Genomic DNA, 14,391 nt, shown 5'->3' with positions numbered 1-14,391 from the left:
ACAGCCCAATATGGCAAGAGTAGGAGCATGTGTGAGTAAAGTAGTCCTGTGTCCTGGAGGCAGCACCTGCACACCCATCCCTCCTCACCCCCACACATCTGCCCAGGCTCTGGCTAACAGAGAGGACCTCCTTGGCTCAGAGCAGAGGATTAGAGATTCCATGTAATCTGAGCAGAAATCTCAGGCCACCAGGAGCACAGCACTGAACAGTGAAGGGAAATGAATAAGATCTGTCTGGCTGCTGTTCTGTAGGAGCTGAGGCCGGTCTCACCAGTGCATTGTTTATTTCCCTGGCTTGGCAATTTGGCAATTGCCCAAAGGCTAATTAGGTACCTCAGTTTTCACTTTTGTGGGTAGCATCACAGTACGGATTCAGGAAGATACAATATCAATAATTTCTTCACAGACAGCTGAAACATTTGCTCTGCATTAAGTGCCTAAAGACAACTGGAAGCAAATGCTATGGCAGAGCTGACTCATAAGTGAACTCAGTGAATAAAATCTGCCCTTTCCTTCTCTGCTACCCTTTAAAGATCCTCTAGGAAAACTAGTTGAGGCAGAAAGATTCCAAATCCCATTTTTTAAGTTTAAGGGACAAAGGTAGCCTCTCACAAATAAAGGGAGAATATGCAGGGTTTACACTGAGGCCATTGCTTGAGTTTCAGACAACCCTAAAGTGCAGTCACTGTGCTCTGAGGCAGTGACTCAGTTTGTAGGCTCCCTCTTAACATGTGGCTAGAAGGGCAAAGCAGGGACCATAAGGGACAAGGCATGAAACAAGGAGGAACAATAATAAATGCTTCTAGAAGAGGGAGGAAGGAAAGTTGGTTCTCTAGATGGAAAAATACAGGGGAAAAGCTGAGAGGGAAATTCCTGCTTTTGTAAAAAAATCTAAGCAAAATCTATACCTTCTTCTATTTGTTTTTAGGGCTGGCTGCTCCACCAAAGTGAGTTGGCTAGTACAAAGGAGTGTCTCAGTGTGGACATGAACTATGGAGCTCATAGATGATGTCTTCAGCTGCTGCTGAATTTCAGACACAAGTTTCTGTCTTAGATACTGACAGTTATCCCTACTCTACAAGCAGTCTGCATTTTTCATGAGGGTTTTTTTTTCAGCTCTCCTCATACTTTCATATTTACTTTCAATTACCATATTTATCTATTATCATATTTACTTTCTATCATCTTCCTCTCCTTCCCAGCATCACCTGATAGAGAAGATCCTATGCCAGGCAGGATTCAATTCAATGCTGATCAGGTGGATTCACAATCAGGCAAAACAAACAACGACTGGCTCCCAATAAAATGCAAGTAGAGTGTAAAACACACTAACACCATTGATTTCTTACCAGGTCCTTGGAAGTCTTCACCATCCTTTTTGCTTTTCTTATTGCAGTGCTCAGGCCCACCTAGGAGAACAAGAACAAAATAGTAAAAGAAACCCAGATCAGCCTCACACTATCCTACCATTTTTTTTTAATGCCCATTTCCTAGCTTTAAAAAAACCCTATATATCAGTCACAGCATGAAAATGATGTATGAGTCCACAAAGTCTTCATCAGTTACTTTTTATTGGACCAGCAATCAATTATCCCCATGAAACTCCAGTTGCAAGAGTTCATTTATTTTGCTCCAGGGGATCATTTATTTCCTAAGGAAAAGTCCAGATCAGCTGAAGAGCTAAGATTCATGTCCTGTCTGCACTCTGTGAGCCACAGAGGACAGACTTCTCCAGCAACTTCTGCTGAAGAACAGCTCATCCATTCCACAGCCAAAAGATTGGGTTACGTGTGCAAGGTTGGTCTGACTTGCTCTGGAAGGGTACAAAGGAAACATTGGTAAAGATTATATGGGCTGAGGCTCATCCCAGCAGAAGAAGAGCTGGCAGGTGGGAAGGTAAAAACAGAAAATAGCTTTTGAAAGGGAAATCTCCTGCTCAGGATCTAGAGAGGTTGGCTCTTTGTTCTGGAAATACCTGCCCCTTAGGGTAATTTCTTGCTGACAGTGGCAAGACTGTTTTTGAGTCCATGAAAACTAGTACTAGAGAAGCATTTTGGGATTCCTCCATAATGAGGATACTTAGATCTAAATAGAAAGGGAGACTGGAAGAACAACTGCAAGAAAATACCTTGGAAAGGCATCTTTATCAAAGGAAAACAAGTTGATCCTGTAAGGTTACAGAGAAGTCAGCTACTGGTGATACTCTAGTAATTCCTCAAATCCCTTTACACACATGCTTCTCAAAGAAAGAGAGGGAATTTTGTGCAAGGGGCACCATTTGTGAAAGTGAGTGACAGCCAGAGCCCAGAACTGCTGGCAACAGGAGGATGGATGTGCTATGTGTGGTGCAAACAGGGCTGTGGTCAAACACATACTGACAGCCACCGCAGCCAGGAATTGACAAGTTCTGCCAAGGTCCTGCTCTCCAGCTTTCCTCAAGGCTTTAACATTTCAAAACTCTCAAACAATACATTTTGCAGCCTGCCTGGTCCACAGCCCTAAGTCTTGCCTGGCTAAATGCTGAGGTGTGAGGAATAAGCAGGGACTGTTTCTGCATCATGCTGTTAAGCACTCACCCGTGGCCTTCAGAATTTTGTCCTGCACCACAGCCCAGAAAACCACAGTGGGTTTTCTGCCACAAGGACTCTTCCCAGCCACAGAGCTGAGGAGATGCCCCAAATATGCTCATGCCATCCAACATATGTAAGGACTCTTTAGGAGCCCTGATGAACAACACTTTCTAAATTCAGCCATACCTTTCCCTAGGAAAAGAATATCTCACAACTTCAATTTAAGGGAAAAAAATCCCTCACAAATTAAAAAACCAGTCACAGAGGTCTGTAAGGATCATAAGTTTATGCTATGGGTGTCCTGCTCATAAGCCAGCCAGTTACTGAATGAATTGATGAGCTCACCTGGCATTTTTGGGTGCAAACCTCAGGTAAAAACATTTGTTTTTGGCAATGTATCACCTGCATGCTCCCCCCTGCTGCTCCATTTTCACTTTTGGATAATATTCTTCCACCTCACTGATGATAATTTCCATATGTTGCTCTGTATTTATTAGGCCACCTTTGCAAACAGTCATAGCCATGTGATGGCTTCTGTCCTTCCCCAGAGCATTAAGCAGGAAGAATCCTGAAAGTACTGCCTATTTGTCCTCGTTCAGAGGAACAACTGCTTTTGTTTGGTAGGCTTTGAGGACCAGTGGAAAAAACAAAATAGAGGCTAAAAATCAATTACTTTTGAAAATGTTTCAAATGGAAACAGAAATCCAACATATTAGCACTTAGCTTCTGATCGAAGCTGTTAAGTGAGGACAAACTGTTCTGTGTGACAATGACCTGCCATCGGTCCCCTCCTGCAGCTCAGCTTAAAGACCTTACCTCAGAGCCCTCAGACCCAGTCGGTGTTAAGCTAGCAGTGAAGTTCAGCACAAGTTTGTACAGAAACTCAATATGGGAGTGGGGGAAAAATTGCTTTGCCATAGTATTAAAGCATTTGGGGAAAAAAGAGAAAGTATCCCTCAAGTGATGGCACCTCACTGAACAATGGGGACACCAGCTTGGAGTATTAAAGGAGTATATATTTGAATTTAAAGCAAGTATTGCCAATGTTTTATTGTTACTGGGGATAAAACTTAGCATGTTGTTATCATTGACTTAGGCAGTGATCAAAGCAAATGAATTAACTGCTATATTCAAGGGTCAAAAGTTTATAGTGAGCTATACAAAGGGATGAGGAAGAACAAGAACAAGCAGCAACGGAGACAGACCTCAACGTTATTGGGTTTTAATACATGTGTCACATTAATATATGTGCTTAATATATGTTTAATTCACTGTGTCTGCAGTCTTATAAGAATTTGGGTATGTCACAAATAGGTGAGAGATGTTAGGAATGAGTTAAAATGCTGCTTCCTAGTTTCTTCCCCCTGGGCAACTTCTGTCCCCAAATCAAACACGCATCTTGTGTTTGCCACAGTTAATGTTGCACATTACCAGCTGCTATCATTTCTGCAATTAAGTAACTTGAGAGACAGACGAGGAAAATGGCTTTAATTTGAGTATGATAGATGATAAATTTCCAGGGAGGCAGGATTTATCAATCCCTTTCTGCTAGGCAGGGGAGGAGAGACCTTTCTGCACGTTTTGGACAGCTACAGCAATGCTGCCCACTGAAAGCAGAAAACAAGGGAGGAAAGGCTGAACTGCCTCTGAGTGTAGAAAAAACTCTCTGAAATGCTAAGGATGAGGTCTTCTGTTGCAGAAGCTATTTCAGCCAGGACTCCAGGGTGGACTGTGGAGGACACCCTTGTTTTCACTGGTCCCCTGTATTTCCTGGATGACACCAACATGTCAAGCCTGGCACCCAAGGCCATACAACCTCTCTCACTGCAGTTTGGGTAGCAAACACTCTCCTCTTTCTTGTGCCATGAGAACACCACTGAGGAAGGGGCTCCTTAGGCTGCAGTCTGGGATGAATGGACTCATGGGTTGTGTCTGGAGGGTGTGCAGAGCGCCCGGGGAGCAGCCAGCCCCATCTGCCCAAAGATATCTACAAGATATCCACACCATGGATGAGGCTGAAGGCAGGAGGTCGCTGGGATGTCATCTGCTGCCTTCTTTCAATGGTTTCCCCAGAGCTCATCTATTTCCAGTAATGAATATTTTGTAAACAGATCTATTTCTCACAAACCAACTCTAATTGTCTCTCATTTATCACCCTTGTTAGTCAGCAATTTTTCAGGGAAGTAGATATTTACAAAACACATTGAGCTTCCCCTCTAACTCATTCTCATCATGCTTTTACCAGAAGTACACGCACCGAGATACCAGAACACTGCAAAGCTTATTAAACAGCCCTGTCACAACTGGGATTTGTCCTACAGCTCCCACCTTTCATCCTGCAGAGGCTGTAAGGGGAACCTTTACAATTGCACAGGAAAGACAAACCAAACAATGTGCACTCAGGACAAAACAGGGACCTTCTCTGCAAGCCTAGATCTGAAACACACGAAGCTTGACAGTCCTTTCTCCTCCCAGGGCAATTGCTCTGACTTCTGCTCATTTTACACCACTTGTTTATTTTCAGCCTGGACTCTTGTGTGTTCTGGATGAAACATTTTGATTTACTTTTTCTAGTTTGCCTCTGCAAAACACAGTCAGCATCTTTGAGCAATGTTTCCTCACCCTCAGAGTTTTGTCTGCCAGCTTCCCACCCCAAATGCCCCTTGTGCCCAAAACTTGTTTTACAGGGCTCCTGCCTGGGGCAGCTTCTGCATCTGTATGACACAGCTACACTCAGCACCCTGCAAACCCCATGCCACGTTGTTTTCTTTGGGTTTATCTGATGGAAGGTTGGGGTTGTGTGGTTTGATTTTTGGGGGGTTGTTTGGGTGTGTTTTATTTCCAAAAAGAAAGACTAAAAGGAGGGCACACTGCTCCCTAGGACTGCTTCCCAGATCCTTGCTTTACAGCCTGTGGTCTCAAAAGAAGGAAATGAGTTCCAGCCATCGTGTGTGCCTTTGGTTGGCAGTCTGCTTTTACCAGGAATGTAGAAGCTCTCCCATCCCAGCTTGTTTCTGCCTCTCTTCCTGGGAAGCAGTTCACATTTTCACTTCTTTTTTTTCCAGAACTGGTTGGCTCCAAGAGGAGGGTGGCCACAGTCATGTCCATGAGGGATGTGGGGTTTGCTTTTTACAAGGCCAGTTAAAGAGCTGACAGGGGAGGACACGAACTAGCACGAGTGCTCGTGGCAATGAAGCTTATTTTGGTAAGATAAAATGACATCAGCATAAATATGTATATTTTTGATGATGTATGATGACTCCCAGCAAAATCCTTCTACTGGATAATAACGTTAAACTCTGCAGCCACAAAGTCTCTAAGAATCCGGAGCAAAAAGGGATGGGGAGCAGAAGAGGCGGTCTGAAAGGCAGAAACAAGAGTTCAAGCTCCTTCCAACACAGACTGTTCAAGAGATTGCCAGCAGCAGGATTCCAGTGATGAAGTCAAACCATTATTTTGGCCCCAACAAAATCAATTAAAGTATTTTCATGTAACTGGACAGGCCATCTGGATTGAAATGATCTAGAGACGAGCTGAGAATAATCTTCTGCAAAACCTTCTTACTCCTGGAGCCAGAAGGGGAGCTTAGTAGGCAGTACCTACAGCCCCTTAGCCTATGTCAGCCCTTTTTGCTTGCTAGAATGTTCCTGCATCACAGGACTTGGTGCAGAAACTCCTTCACCACGTGAGCTGATAACTTTCTGGACTAAAAATATAACCAATTATCCTAAACCAGCCAGCTTGGATAGCTGTATCCACTGTCTGCTTTGGAGAGATGCTGCAGCCAATGTTAGAGTATCTGTCATTGACATAGCTTAAACCACAAGGCATATTACAGCAGCTTTAGGTATTGCTCATTTTTCAGCTACCTATGGTAACCCTTCTGAAGCATCAAACGCTTTTGCCTCCTGACTTGAAGGACTCTCCAGCATTGTTACCCTCATATTAAGGGTAGAAGAGAACTTCTGAGGCAATAAACATGCAGTGGAAGAGCCTATCCATGCATGTCCACCTGCACTTCCATCCCTGGCCCAAGCTCTGCTTTACAGGCCACTGGCAGCAATCAGGGGCCCACAGAACCCCATTACGAGTCACATCTGCTCACACAGCCTTGCTGGTGATCCAGGAGCTGCAAATGCCCCTTCCACTCATCAACATCAGGGGGCTGCTCCTGAAACTTCCCACCTGTGAGGCAGTCCAGCTTTGCCCAAGCCTCCAGGGAGCACCCAGGTAGCAGGGCTCACCCAGGTTGGATGCTCTCCTCCTCCAGCTCTGCGCTGAAAGCATCACCCTCTGCACAAACAGAGCAGTAGTTTTAACTCATAATTAGAGCCAAGTCTCCTAGGATAATCAGAGAGTAGTAATGGCTCCAGGCACATTGGCAAAGAGAATTAATTTGGGCTAATTTGTCAGAGAGCAGGGGAGCGTGTAACATGACGCAGGTATCACTCAGTGGTCTCACAGTCTCTCCATTACGTAGATAGTCTGCAAGGCCTCAGAAGCAGGGGCTCTTCCTCCCTCAGCACACAAGATCTCACCAGGGCAACGTCATAGAAACAAAGCAAAACAAACTGCTGACCCAAAAAAGCTACTACATGTTGATATTTGCCACCTCAAAACCAGTTAAAACCAAAACATGATACTGCCTTATCATGCCAAGTAACTCTGTATTTATTTTACTCCCTCTGCCAGTACAAACATGGTACTAATTCTGGGCAAATGGGCATCCAAAAGCCTAAATGAATAAACAAAGTACCTGAAAATCAATAGAGGTGAACAAAACAGCGATTAGTATTAAAGTCTTGTTCAAACACTTGGCAAGGGACTGAGCCAACACTTGCAGGCCCATATAACTGAAGTGATCAATCAAATTACAAACCAAAGAAGCAAATGTGAGGTAAACTGCATTTTACGCATGTGTCTCTGACTGTATATTCTTTTTTTTTTCACCCATAATTCATCTTTACTCAGTCTGACTTGTCACAGAGTTACTGGGGGCAATTTATCAACCACTTGAGCATGAACTCTAAGCCCTGCTCTTCTCCTCCCATCTCCTCCAGCCCCCTCATGCTGTCTCAGCTAAAAAAGGAGAGTATAGTCAGGGTAGCAAAATCAGTTTGTTGTAAGAGTTACCTTATTCCTGGTGAGAAATAAATGCACCTTGACAGAAAGAGATTTAACTACCATCCACTCAGAAAAGAGAAGGTGGCTTCTCCTTCTCTTTATTCTCCCACACAAGCAACTCCGTAGGAAAATGTAACTCTCAGCTGGCAGCACAGTGCACTTGCAGCTGCCATCGCTACAGCTCCTGCTGTAGAGCTCCTGGGTGACCTGCTACTCTCACCCTCTCCTTCAGGGCTCCTAATTTAAAATAAATAAATAAATAAAAGGCCCCACAGTCACTGACAGAGTCTCTGCTACTGTTACAAGTGCAGGGAAGGGAAAAAAACCCCATGCAATTACCAAGGAAGAAAGTGCTGGAGACTCACAAATGTTTGTGGGGTAAGTAAAGACCTGACAATTCTAAGGGAGAGCTTGCAGTGGAGTGGGTGTCTTTAATGTACCTTGGGGAAGGCTGAAAGGCTCCATGAGCTGTTTTGGGAGTCTAGACACAGAATTTCTGAAGGAAGCTGTTTAATGAAGTTTGGGCAACATCCTGATTCAGTCATGTTAGTGTGGGCCTTCTCTGCTGTCTGCACTCATCTTCTTTCACCCCTGCTTGGTTGCACACCCATATATTTCTCTGTTGGCATAGCAGAGAGCATAGTAGTCATACAGGACACATACCTGCTATAAAACAAACATCACTGCCATTCTTGGAAAGCAAGCGTTAATCCAGGTCTTAATGCTGGCAGAACTAAATCCATCTTGGAGATGAATCGCAGCTCACTGGAGCCCATAGAATGGCTCTTGGATGAGGCCATATGTAAAGCATTTTATGCAAACCTTTAGAAATCAAACATGTCTTTATCCATCCAGATGCAAGGGGTTTCCAAAAATAGATGCCTAAGTGAATCACATGCCTTTCAACACTGCCAACCAACCACCGTCGCTCACAGGTTTTAGTGCGACAGGGGCTGCATGATGACAGGGGAAAAAAAGCATCCCAAACCACAACCAAAAAACCAATCCCTAAACAAACTGTCTCTGTTTAGACACCTATGCAGATATATATATTTACATGTCTGAGTAGCCAAGGTCTAGAACTTGCAACCAAGATACTGTGGCACAGCATGGAACTGTTAAACACAAAAGCGGTAGTAAGTAAATAGGTTTCCAGCCCGAGGCAGAGGATTATGCACGTCAGCTTAAACCTCTTGCACTGCAGACTAATCCAAGCCAAATAGCCCTGCATTTGCAGGGGGTAAGTAGTGTTTACATGGGCTGCCACAACAGATCAAGCAACATGGGGACAGTCGTGCTGTCGTGGTGACACGGTGGTATAGGCGAACCTCAGCTGAGTATCTGGTTTGGGGTTGTTTTACTGCTTCACAACAAAGTCTGGAGAAAGTAAGACTTTCTTTGCTCTTATTCTCTCACCCAGACTGGTACATTGGCCCTGTAATCCCCACTCTCCAACGACTGTGTTGCTGACAGTCTACACAGCTAACGCGTGTTACCTCCCTTTCACTCAAACCCTTTCGAAAAGTTTCCACGCTCAGAATGTTGATTTCCCAGACAATGCACATGCACTGGAAGTCTCTGTTCTGTTCACTCCAAGTTTAAAAGACTTTCCACAGTCAGTAGCTTTGAAAAAAAAAAAGTGGAAGAGCAACTCACCTTTGGAGGAGGGTAGAGATGACAAAGCGGTTGTCCTGGATCCTGTTCACACAGCTTCAAGGAATGGCAGACCACATCGGCATTCATTTCCTTGTCTATCCTGAAGGAAATGGTGCATAAACAAAGACTATTATGTTCTTTTAGGTGCTTGAAAGTAGAAGCTATGTCCATGGGAAGCTAAATCTCCCCAATGCCAAACAATAACCTCAGCACGCTTCACTGTGGCCCGTAATCGATGCTCGATACAGTGTTGGCTCCTAATGATTTTCTGCCCTGGCATCCTCCTCAGCATTTCAAATGGAGTCCCAGGATGATGAGAAAGCACTGTGCTTTATGTGCAGCACCCCAATCAAATACATTCCTGTCTGTTCTGGTTTTTAATCAATCGTAAGTCTGACAAAGATTTAAAGGTTAAAGTTAATGCATATGCAATTTGGCACATATGAATGTTCAATCATTAACTCAAGGAAACAACCAGAAATCCTTCAAAGATCCTTAACCTTTAATCACCAAGCACGAGTGCTAGGATTGTTTCTTTCTTTTTTGGGACACACCTCTGGGCTAATCAACAATTTAATTAAAAGCTTTGATTATAGGGCTTCTTAGTCCTGGAAGCACTTTGCAGCCCCTTGGCTAGTTTTAAAAATAAAAATAAAAACCCTAGGGAGGAAGAAGGTCCAACAAAAGCGTTGTTAATTAAACGAAGAACTTCCAAAGAGGAATAAAATTACCTACATTTTATGTTTTTAATCACTTGCATTACTTAGCAGGCTTCCCCAAGAGCGTGTACCAAGGTTGAGGCTGAGAGCATGTAGGGGCTGACAATTAGAAAGCTTGATTAAAGTAGAAGGGAAAGCAAAGAGTCAAGTAGTTACAGTAGTTTGACTGTAGAACCTGTGTTGCACACACAGGTTATTCAAATTCCTCCCTCAGCCAAACGAGCTGAATTTCAAAAGGTAATTACATCAGGTGGGCCTGAGCTGAGATTCTAATGGGGTATGAAAATGGTAACCCACAGCAGGCTGTGTTTATTCACTCAGGAAGAGCTGTGCCAAATGCCAAACCAGGATCACTCTCGAGCATCTATGCTTTAATAAGAATGTGAATTTAAGAACCAAACCCCTGCACTTCAATCTGACAGCACATCTGTACGTGTCAAGAGCAAACTAAGCGAAAATCAGAGAGGACAGGGTAATACTTACAGATCAGCTATGTGTGGTCCGTAAAGTTCAGCAAGTACATAACAGAAACCTTGCACTTTTTCTAGAAAAAATAAGGATTTGGGTTTTTTTCAGTGATTGAGCATGATGAAATTGGTTTGATAACAGATGAAATATAGCAGGAGTTGGTTCATTAAGGTGAATGCTGATTTATCTCAGGGGAAGGCGTGTAAATCTAGGACTTCAGTATAGCACCAGAAGAACAGGAAAACCTGGATTTCAAACCTTGCCTAAAGCCCTTCTCTGGCTTTAGACAAGCCACATGATAAAGACTGAAACAGATAACTAGCAGGTGTTAAATCAGAGGAGTATGGCACCATGGAAAAGTTGAAAGAAATCATACACGTCACAGTGTCTTCTAAGGAGTGCAAATAACCAGCTCGGTAGGTTTGCCAGAAAGAAAACAAACAGGTAAATCAACATGCAGAAAGTGATGTAGGTCTTGATGCTACTGCTAGAGCTGCCCCAGAGCTTTTGGGAGCTTGTGCAAGTGAACATGTTTCATGCAGAGCAGGAGTTGTGCAGGAGTAATTGCATTGGAACAAATATTTGACAGTTTTCATTTGGCTTCCTTTCACAGTCTGCAGCCGTGTGCCTTTTTGGGATGCTGCCTCAGGTGGCTTGCTTTAATTTAGGTGAAGTGTGTCCTCCATGCGCTGCAGAAGGCAGCTTATCAGAGATTTCTTTAAGGTACTGTATAAAAAAAAAGAAAAAAGAGGTCCCCACACTGTTTTGGCAGAGGTGCTCATATGAAAAGTCATGAAGAGGCAGGTTCATACAGGCACAGTGATGACAAACTTGCAGCTCCTGAAGCTCCTGAGAGATGTTATTTTCTCTTGCACCTCCATTTCCCTGACAGACAACTAGCTGCACTTGGGGAAGAAAACATAGAGCATCCTTGTCTTTCTCAAAGAAAAAGCCTTGGAAACCCCCAAAGCAGACACTTTTCTCCAGCTCTGGGCTGAATATTCCATTCTAACCAGTGTCAGGCTGGACATGTCTGGGGCTGGGGGTCTGCTGCATACAAGGCAAGTAGTTTTGCTCTGGGGAGGGTACAAAACCTCTCAGACCCAACTCCATGAGTGGGCACAGATGTGCACTCACTCCCACAGCTGATCTCCTGCCAGGACTGCAGACACCCCACTGGCAACCTGCACCCAAGAAAGGAGGATTGGGACCAGAAGGGAATAGCAAGGAAGGAAAAGATCACTTCCCCAACATCCCCCTGCTCATACAGTGATGCAGGCAGATTCTGTAACTAAGATAGCTGACTTTTTCTTATCCCATGCCAGGTGTTTTATTTCAATCAAGTTATTAGCTTCATTTCTTCGCCTCCTTTGCCACATAACTCCTCTCTCTTGTCTCGTCAGAAGCAAATTGCAAGTTAAAAATTGGTCTCCTGGCTAGAATTAGATTTTATTTTTGTTCACCTAAAAGGAAAGACACCACAGACATCAATAACCCTGTGTTTGGTATCACTGCTGATTAAAACACCCTCTGATGAGGCTTGCCTGCAGGCTACCTGGCTCCCTGTATTAGCCCACAGGAGGAAGTGGCTGGCTTCCCCAAAACCTCCCTGGTGCATGTCAGGAGATGATCTCCTTATGAGTTTCCCAAACCAGCTGGTTTCCATAATGTTTCTGGCCCTGAAGAAGCCAGATGGCTACTGTAACCCGTGCTGGTGGCTGTGAGGCAGGGAGGGTTTGGCTGGCCGTCAGCTCTGGGGAGCTGATGTCGGAGCTCTACTGGCCACACTGATTTCTAGGCACTCATTTCCTTTTGCATGTAGGAAGCTTGACATGTAATTACTCCATGGTGTAACACATGATGAGTGCTAAAAAGAACAGCAAAAATGGAAAACTATCGTTGAGCACATAGAGTTCTCTTGGAAGACACAGATGCCACTCAGGCTTTGGCTTCCAGCAAAACAGCCCCAAGCCATGGGCAGTGTTTGCAGGCCTCGCCCTCTGAGCCAGCCTGCACTCATGCTGTCACAAAGCTCCAGCTCTGCTAACACGCACAAGGACAGGATGCTGCAGAGAGAAAGCTCTGTTAGGAAGAAGTCTGTGGAAGTCAGAAAGAAGGGGAAGAGACAGAGAGAGAAAATGATGAACAAATGATTGTTCAGAGGCAAGAAGAGACCTTAAACCAAATCAAATCCTGGGAAATTTAGGGTATACTCGTTTTTTTGCCCTGCTTCAGGTAAAAGAGATCCCTTAAATTGCCTTGGCTTTAAGTGATAAAAATCTGGAAAGTTTTCCCTCTGTAGCTTCATAATCCTAGAAACACAAATTCTGGCTGAATCCCAGAGGATAAACATTAGCAAGAAAGATGGTATTAATCATGTTGCCATTTCCACTTGAGCTCTAAGGTGTTTACTGTTTACACAGCAGTGGCTAATGCAGAAGCAGAGTATGACTCAGAGACAGTGCTGCAGGCAGGCACTCTGAAAGCGAATTTTGGGTACCAGACACTTCTGTTTCATCAGGCAGCCAGCCAGTATCCAGGTAAACATACATTCTTGCTTACACTGTAAATACTGCCCATTCTCACAGGTCTGGCCTTTCTATCTGCTCAACAGACTCCTTTATTCATGCTGTTACTGTTCTTATTTCCATGGATATATTGGCCATGTCGCTTGAACCACACACATGGCAAATATTTCCCTATCAATCAGGATGTGACTGTGTTTTCTGCACAGCCTATGGGATTGAGTGGAATTGACAGGTATTGAATTTTTCTCCCTCTTGCTCTCTAAACACTTTTTGTTCCTGAACTTCATATCACTTTGCTGAAGGCTGGATCCAACCCCAACTCGATTGTAATTGAAATTAGAGGAGGCCCTTAAAAAAAACTAGACATGAATTCTTATTCCCTTTTTGGCCCTAGGAAAAGCTCTGTTGCCATTCATTTGTTGCTCATAGTCTTGCAATCAATTCTAGTCATGTGTATAATGATGAAATTGTTCCTTCAGGTGAAATGGCACAGTCAACTCTAGTAGGTTTGTTCCTTGTGAGCATCCAAAGCTTTCCTGCTGTCTCAAGCTGGGCTGGCAGCGTTCACCTCCTGGGAGAGGATAAATCAAGTTGTGCTGTAGCTCTCACACAATCCAATAGGATACTTTCACTCCTTTCAAGTTCAAGGTCAGGATTTTTTTTTTCTACTGAGTGTATCCATATATCTAATAGAAGGTAACTGGATTATACAGATTTAACTAAAGGGATAATAGGATTTTATGTGTGTAAAGAATGGCAGCTGAAAAGTAATATCTTGACATGTCGGGGGAACAAGGTCCACTGAGTGAATCATGAACACAGACCTAGCATGTCATATTTTAAAGAGGGAAATTGTATTTTAATAGCTGGATCAGCACTTCTAATTGTAACTTCATGGTTATGTGCCTGTAATTTAAAGCACTGAGGATATGGCTTATGGAATAGAAATCAGATAAAGCGTCATTCTGTCAATGAATGAATCCCAGCAATTACTTCCCTGCCCCATCCTGCACTGGGAAATCCTCTCTTGGAAAGGAGGGAATTAATATTCTACATGCATCTTCTGTGAAACGAGGGTCTATGGAGCAAGATGGTTTCTCAGAGATACAATTCGTGAGGTCTTATAGAGACGACTTTTTAACGAAGAATCCTAAGCCATCTTTTTACATTTATAATGTTACAAAGATACCATGAATGAGAGATTTAGTTACTTAAATAGGTATAGGGCTGGTCTGTGAGGCACAGAGCTATTCTGGCATTCAAACTCTTCCCTATTTATGAGTGTGCATTCACACAGATAAGCTCCTTTGGGCAGATGAAATAAGG

The 14,391-nt window shown here is 43.7% G+C and overlaps 1 protein-coding gene across 2 annotated transcripts in view; it reads right to left on the bottom strand.

Moving 5' to 3' along the window:
- AOAH (acyloxyacyl hydrolase) overlaps nucleotides 1-14,391 on the bottom strand; it is an 84,662-nt gene that overhangs the window by 54,135 nt on the left and 16,136 nt on the right. For both annotated transcript variants that reach the window (XM_061996578.1, XM_061996579.1), the window contains exons 4-6: nucleotides 10,553-10,613; nucleotides 9,351-9,450; nucleotides 1,350-1,409 (exon numbers count right to left, since the gene is read on the bottom strand). In XM_061996578.1, the coding sequence (XP_061852562.1) occupies nucleotides 1,350-1,409; nucleotides 9,351-9,450; nucleotides 10,553-10,613 (221 nt within the window). The remainder of the gene's footprint in view (nucleotides 1-1,349; nucleotides 1,410-9,350; nucleotides 9,451-10,552; nucleotides 10,614-14,391) is intronic.

Source organism: Colius striatus, chromosome 5, assembly GCF_028858725.1.
Source record: "Colius striatus isolate bColStr4 chromosome 5, bColStr4.1.hap1, whole genome shotgun sequence".
In the NCBI taxonomy this organism is placed as follows: Eukaryota; Metazoa; Chordata; class Aves; order Coliiformes; family Coliidae; genus Colius; species Colius striatus.
The sequence above is the reverse complement of the archived record's forward strand: the minus strand, read 5'-3'. Positions and strand labels throughout refer to the sequence as shown.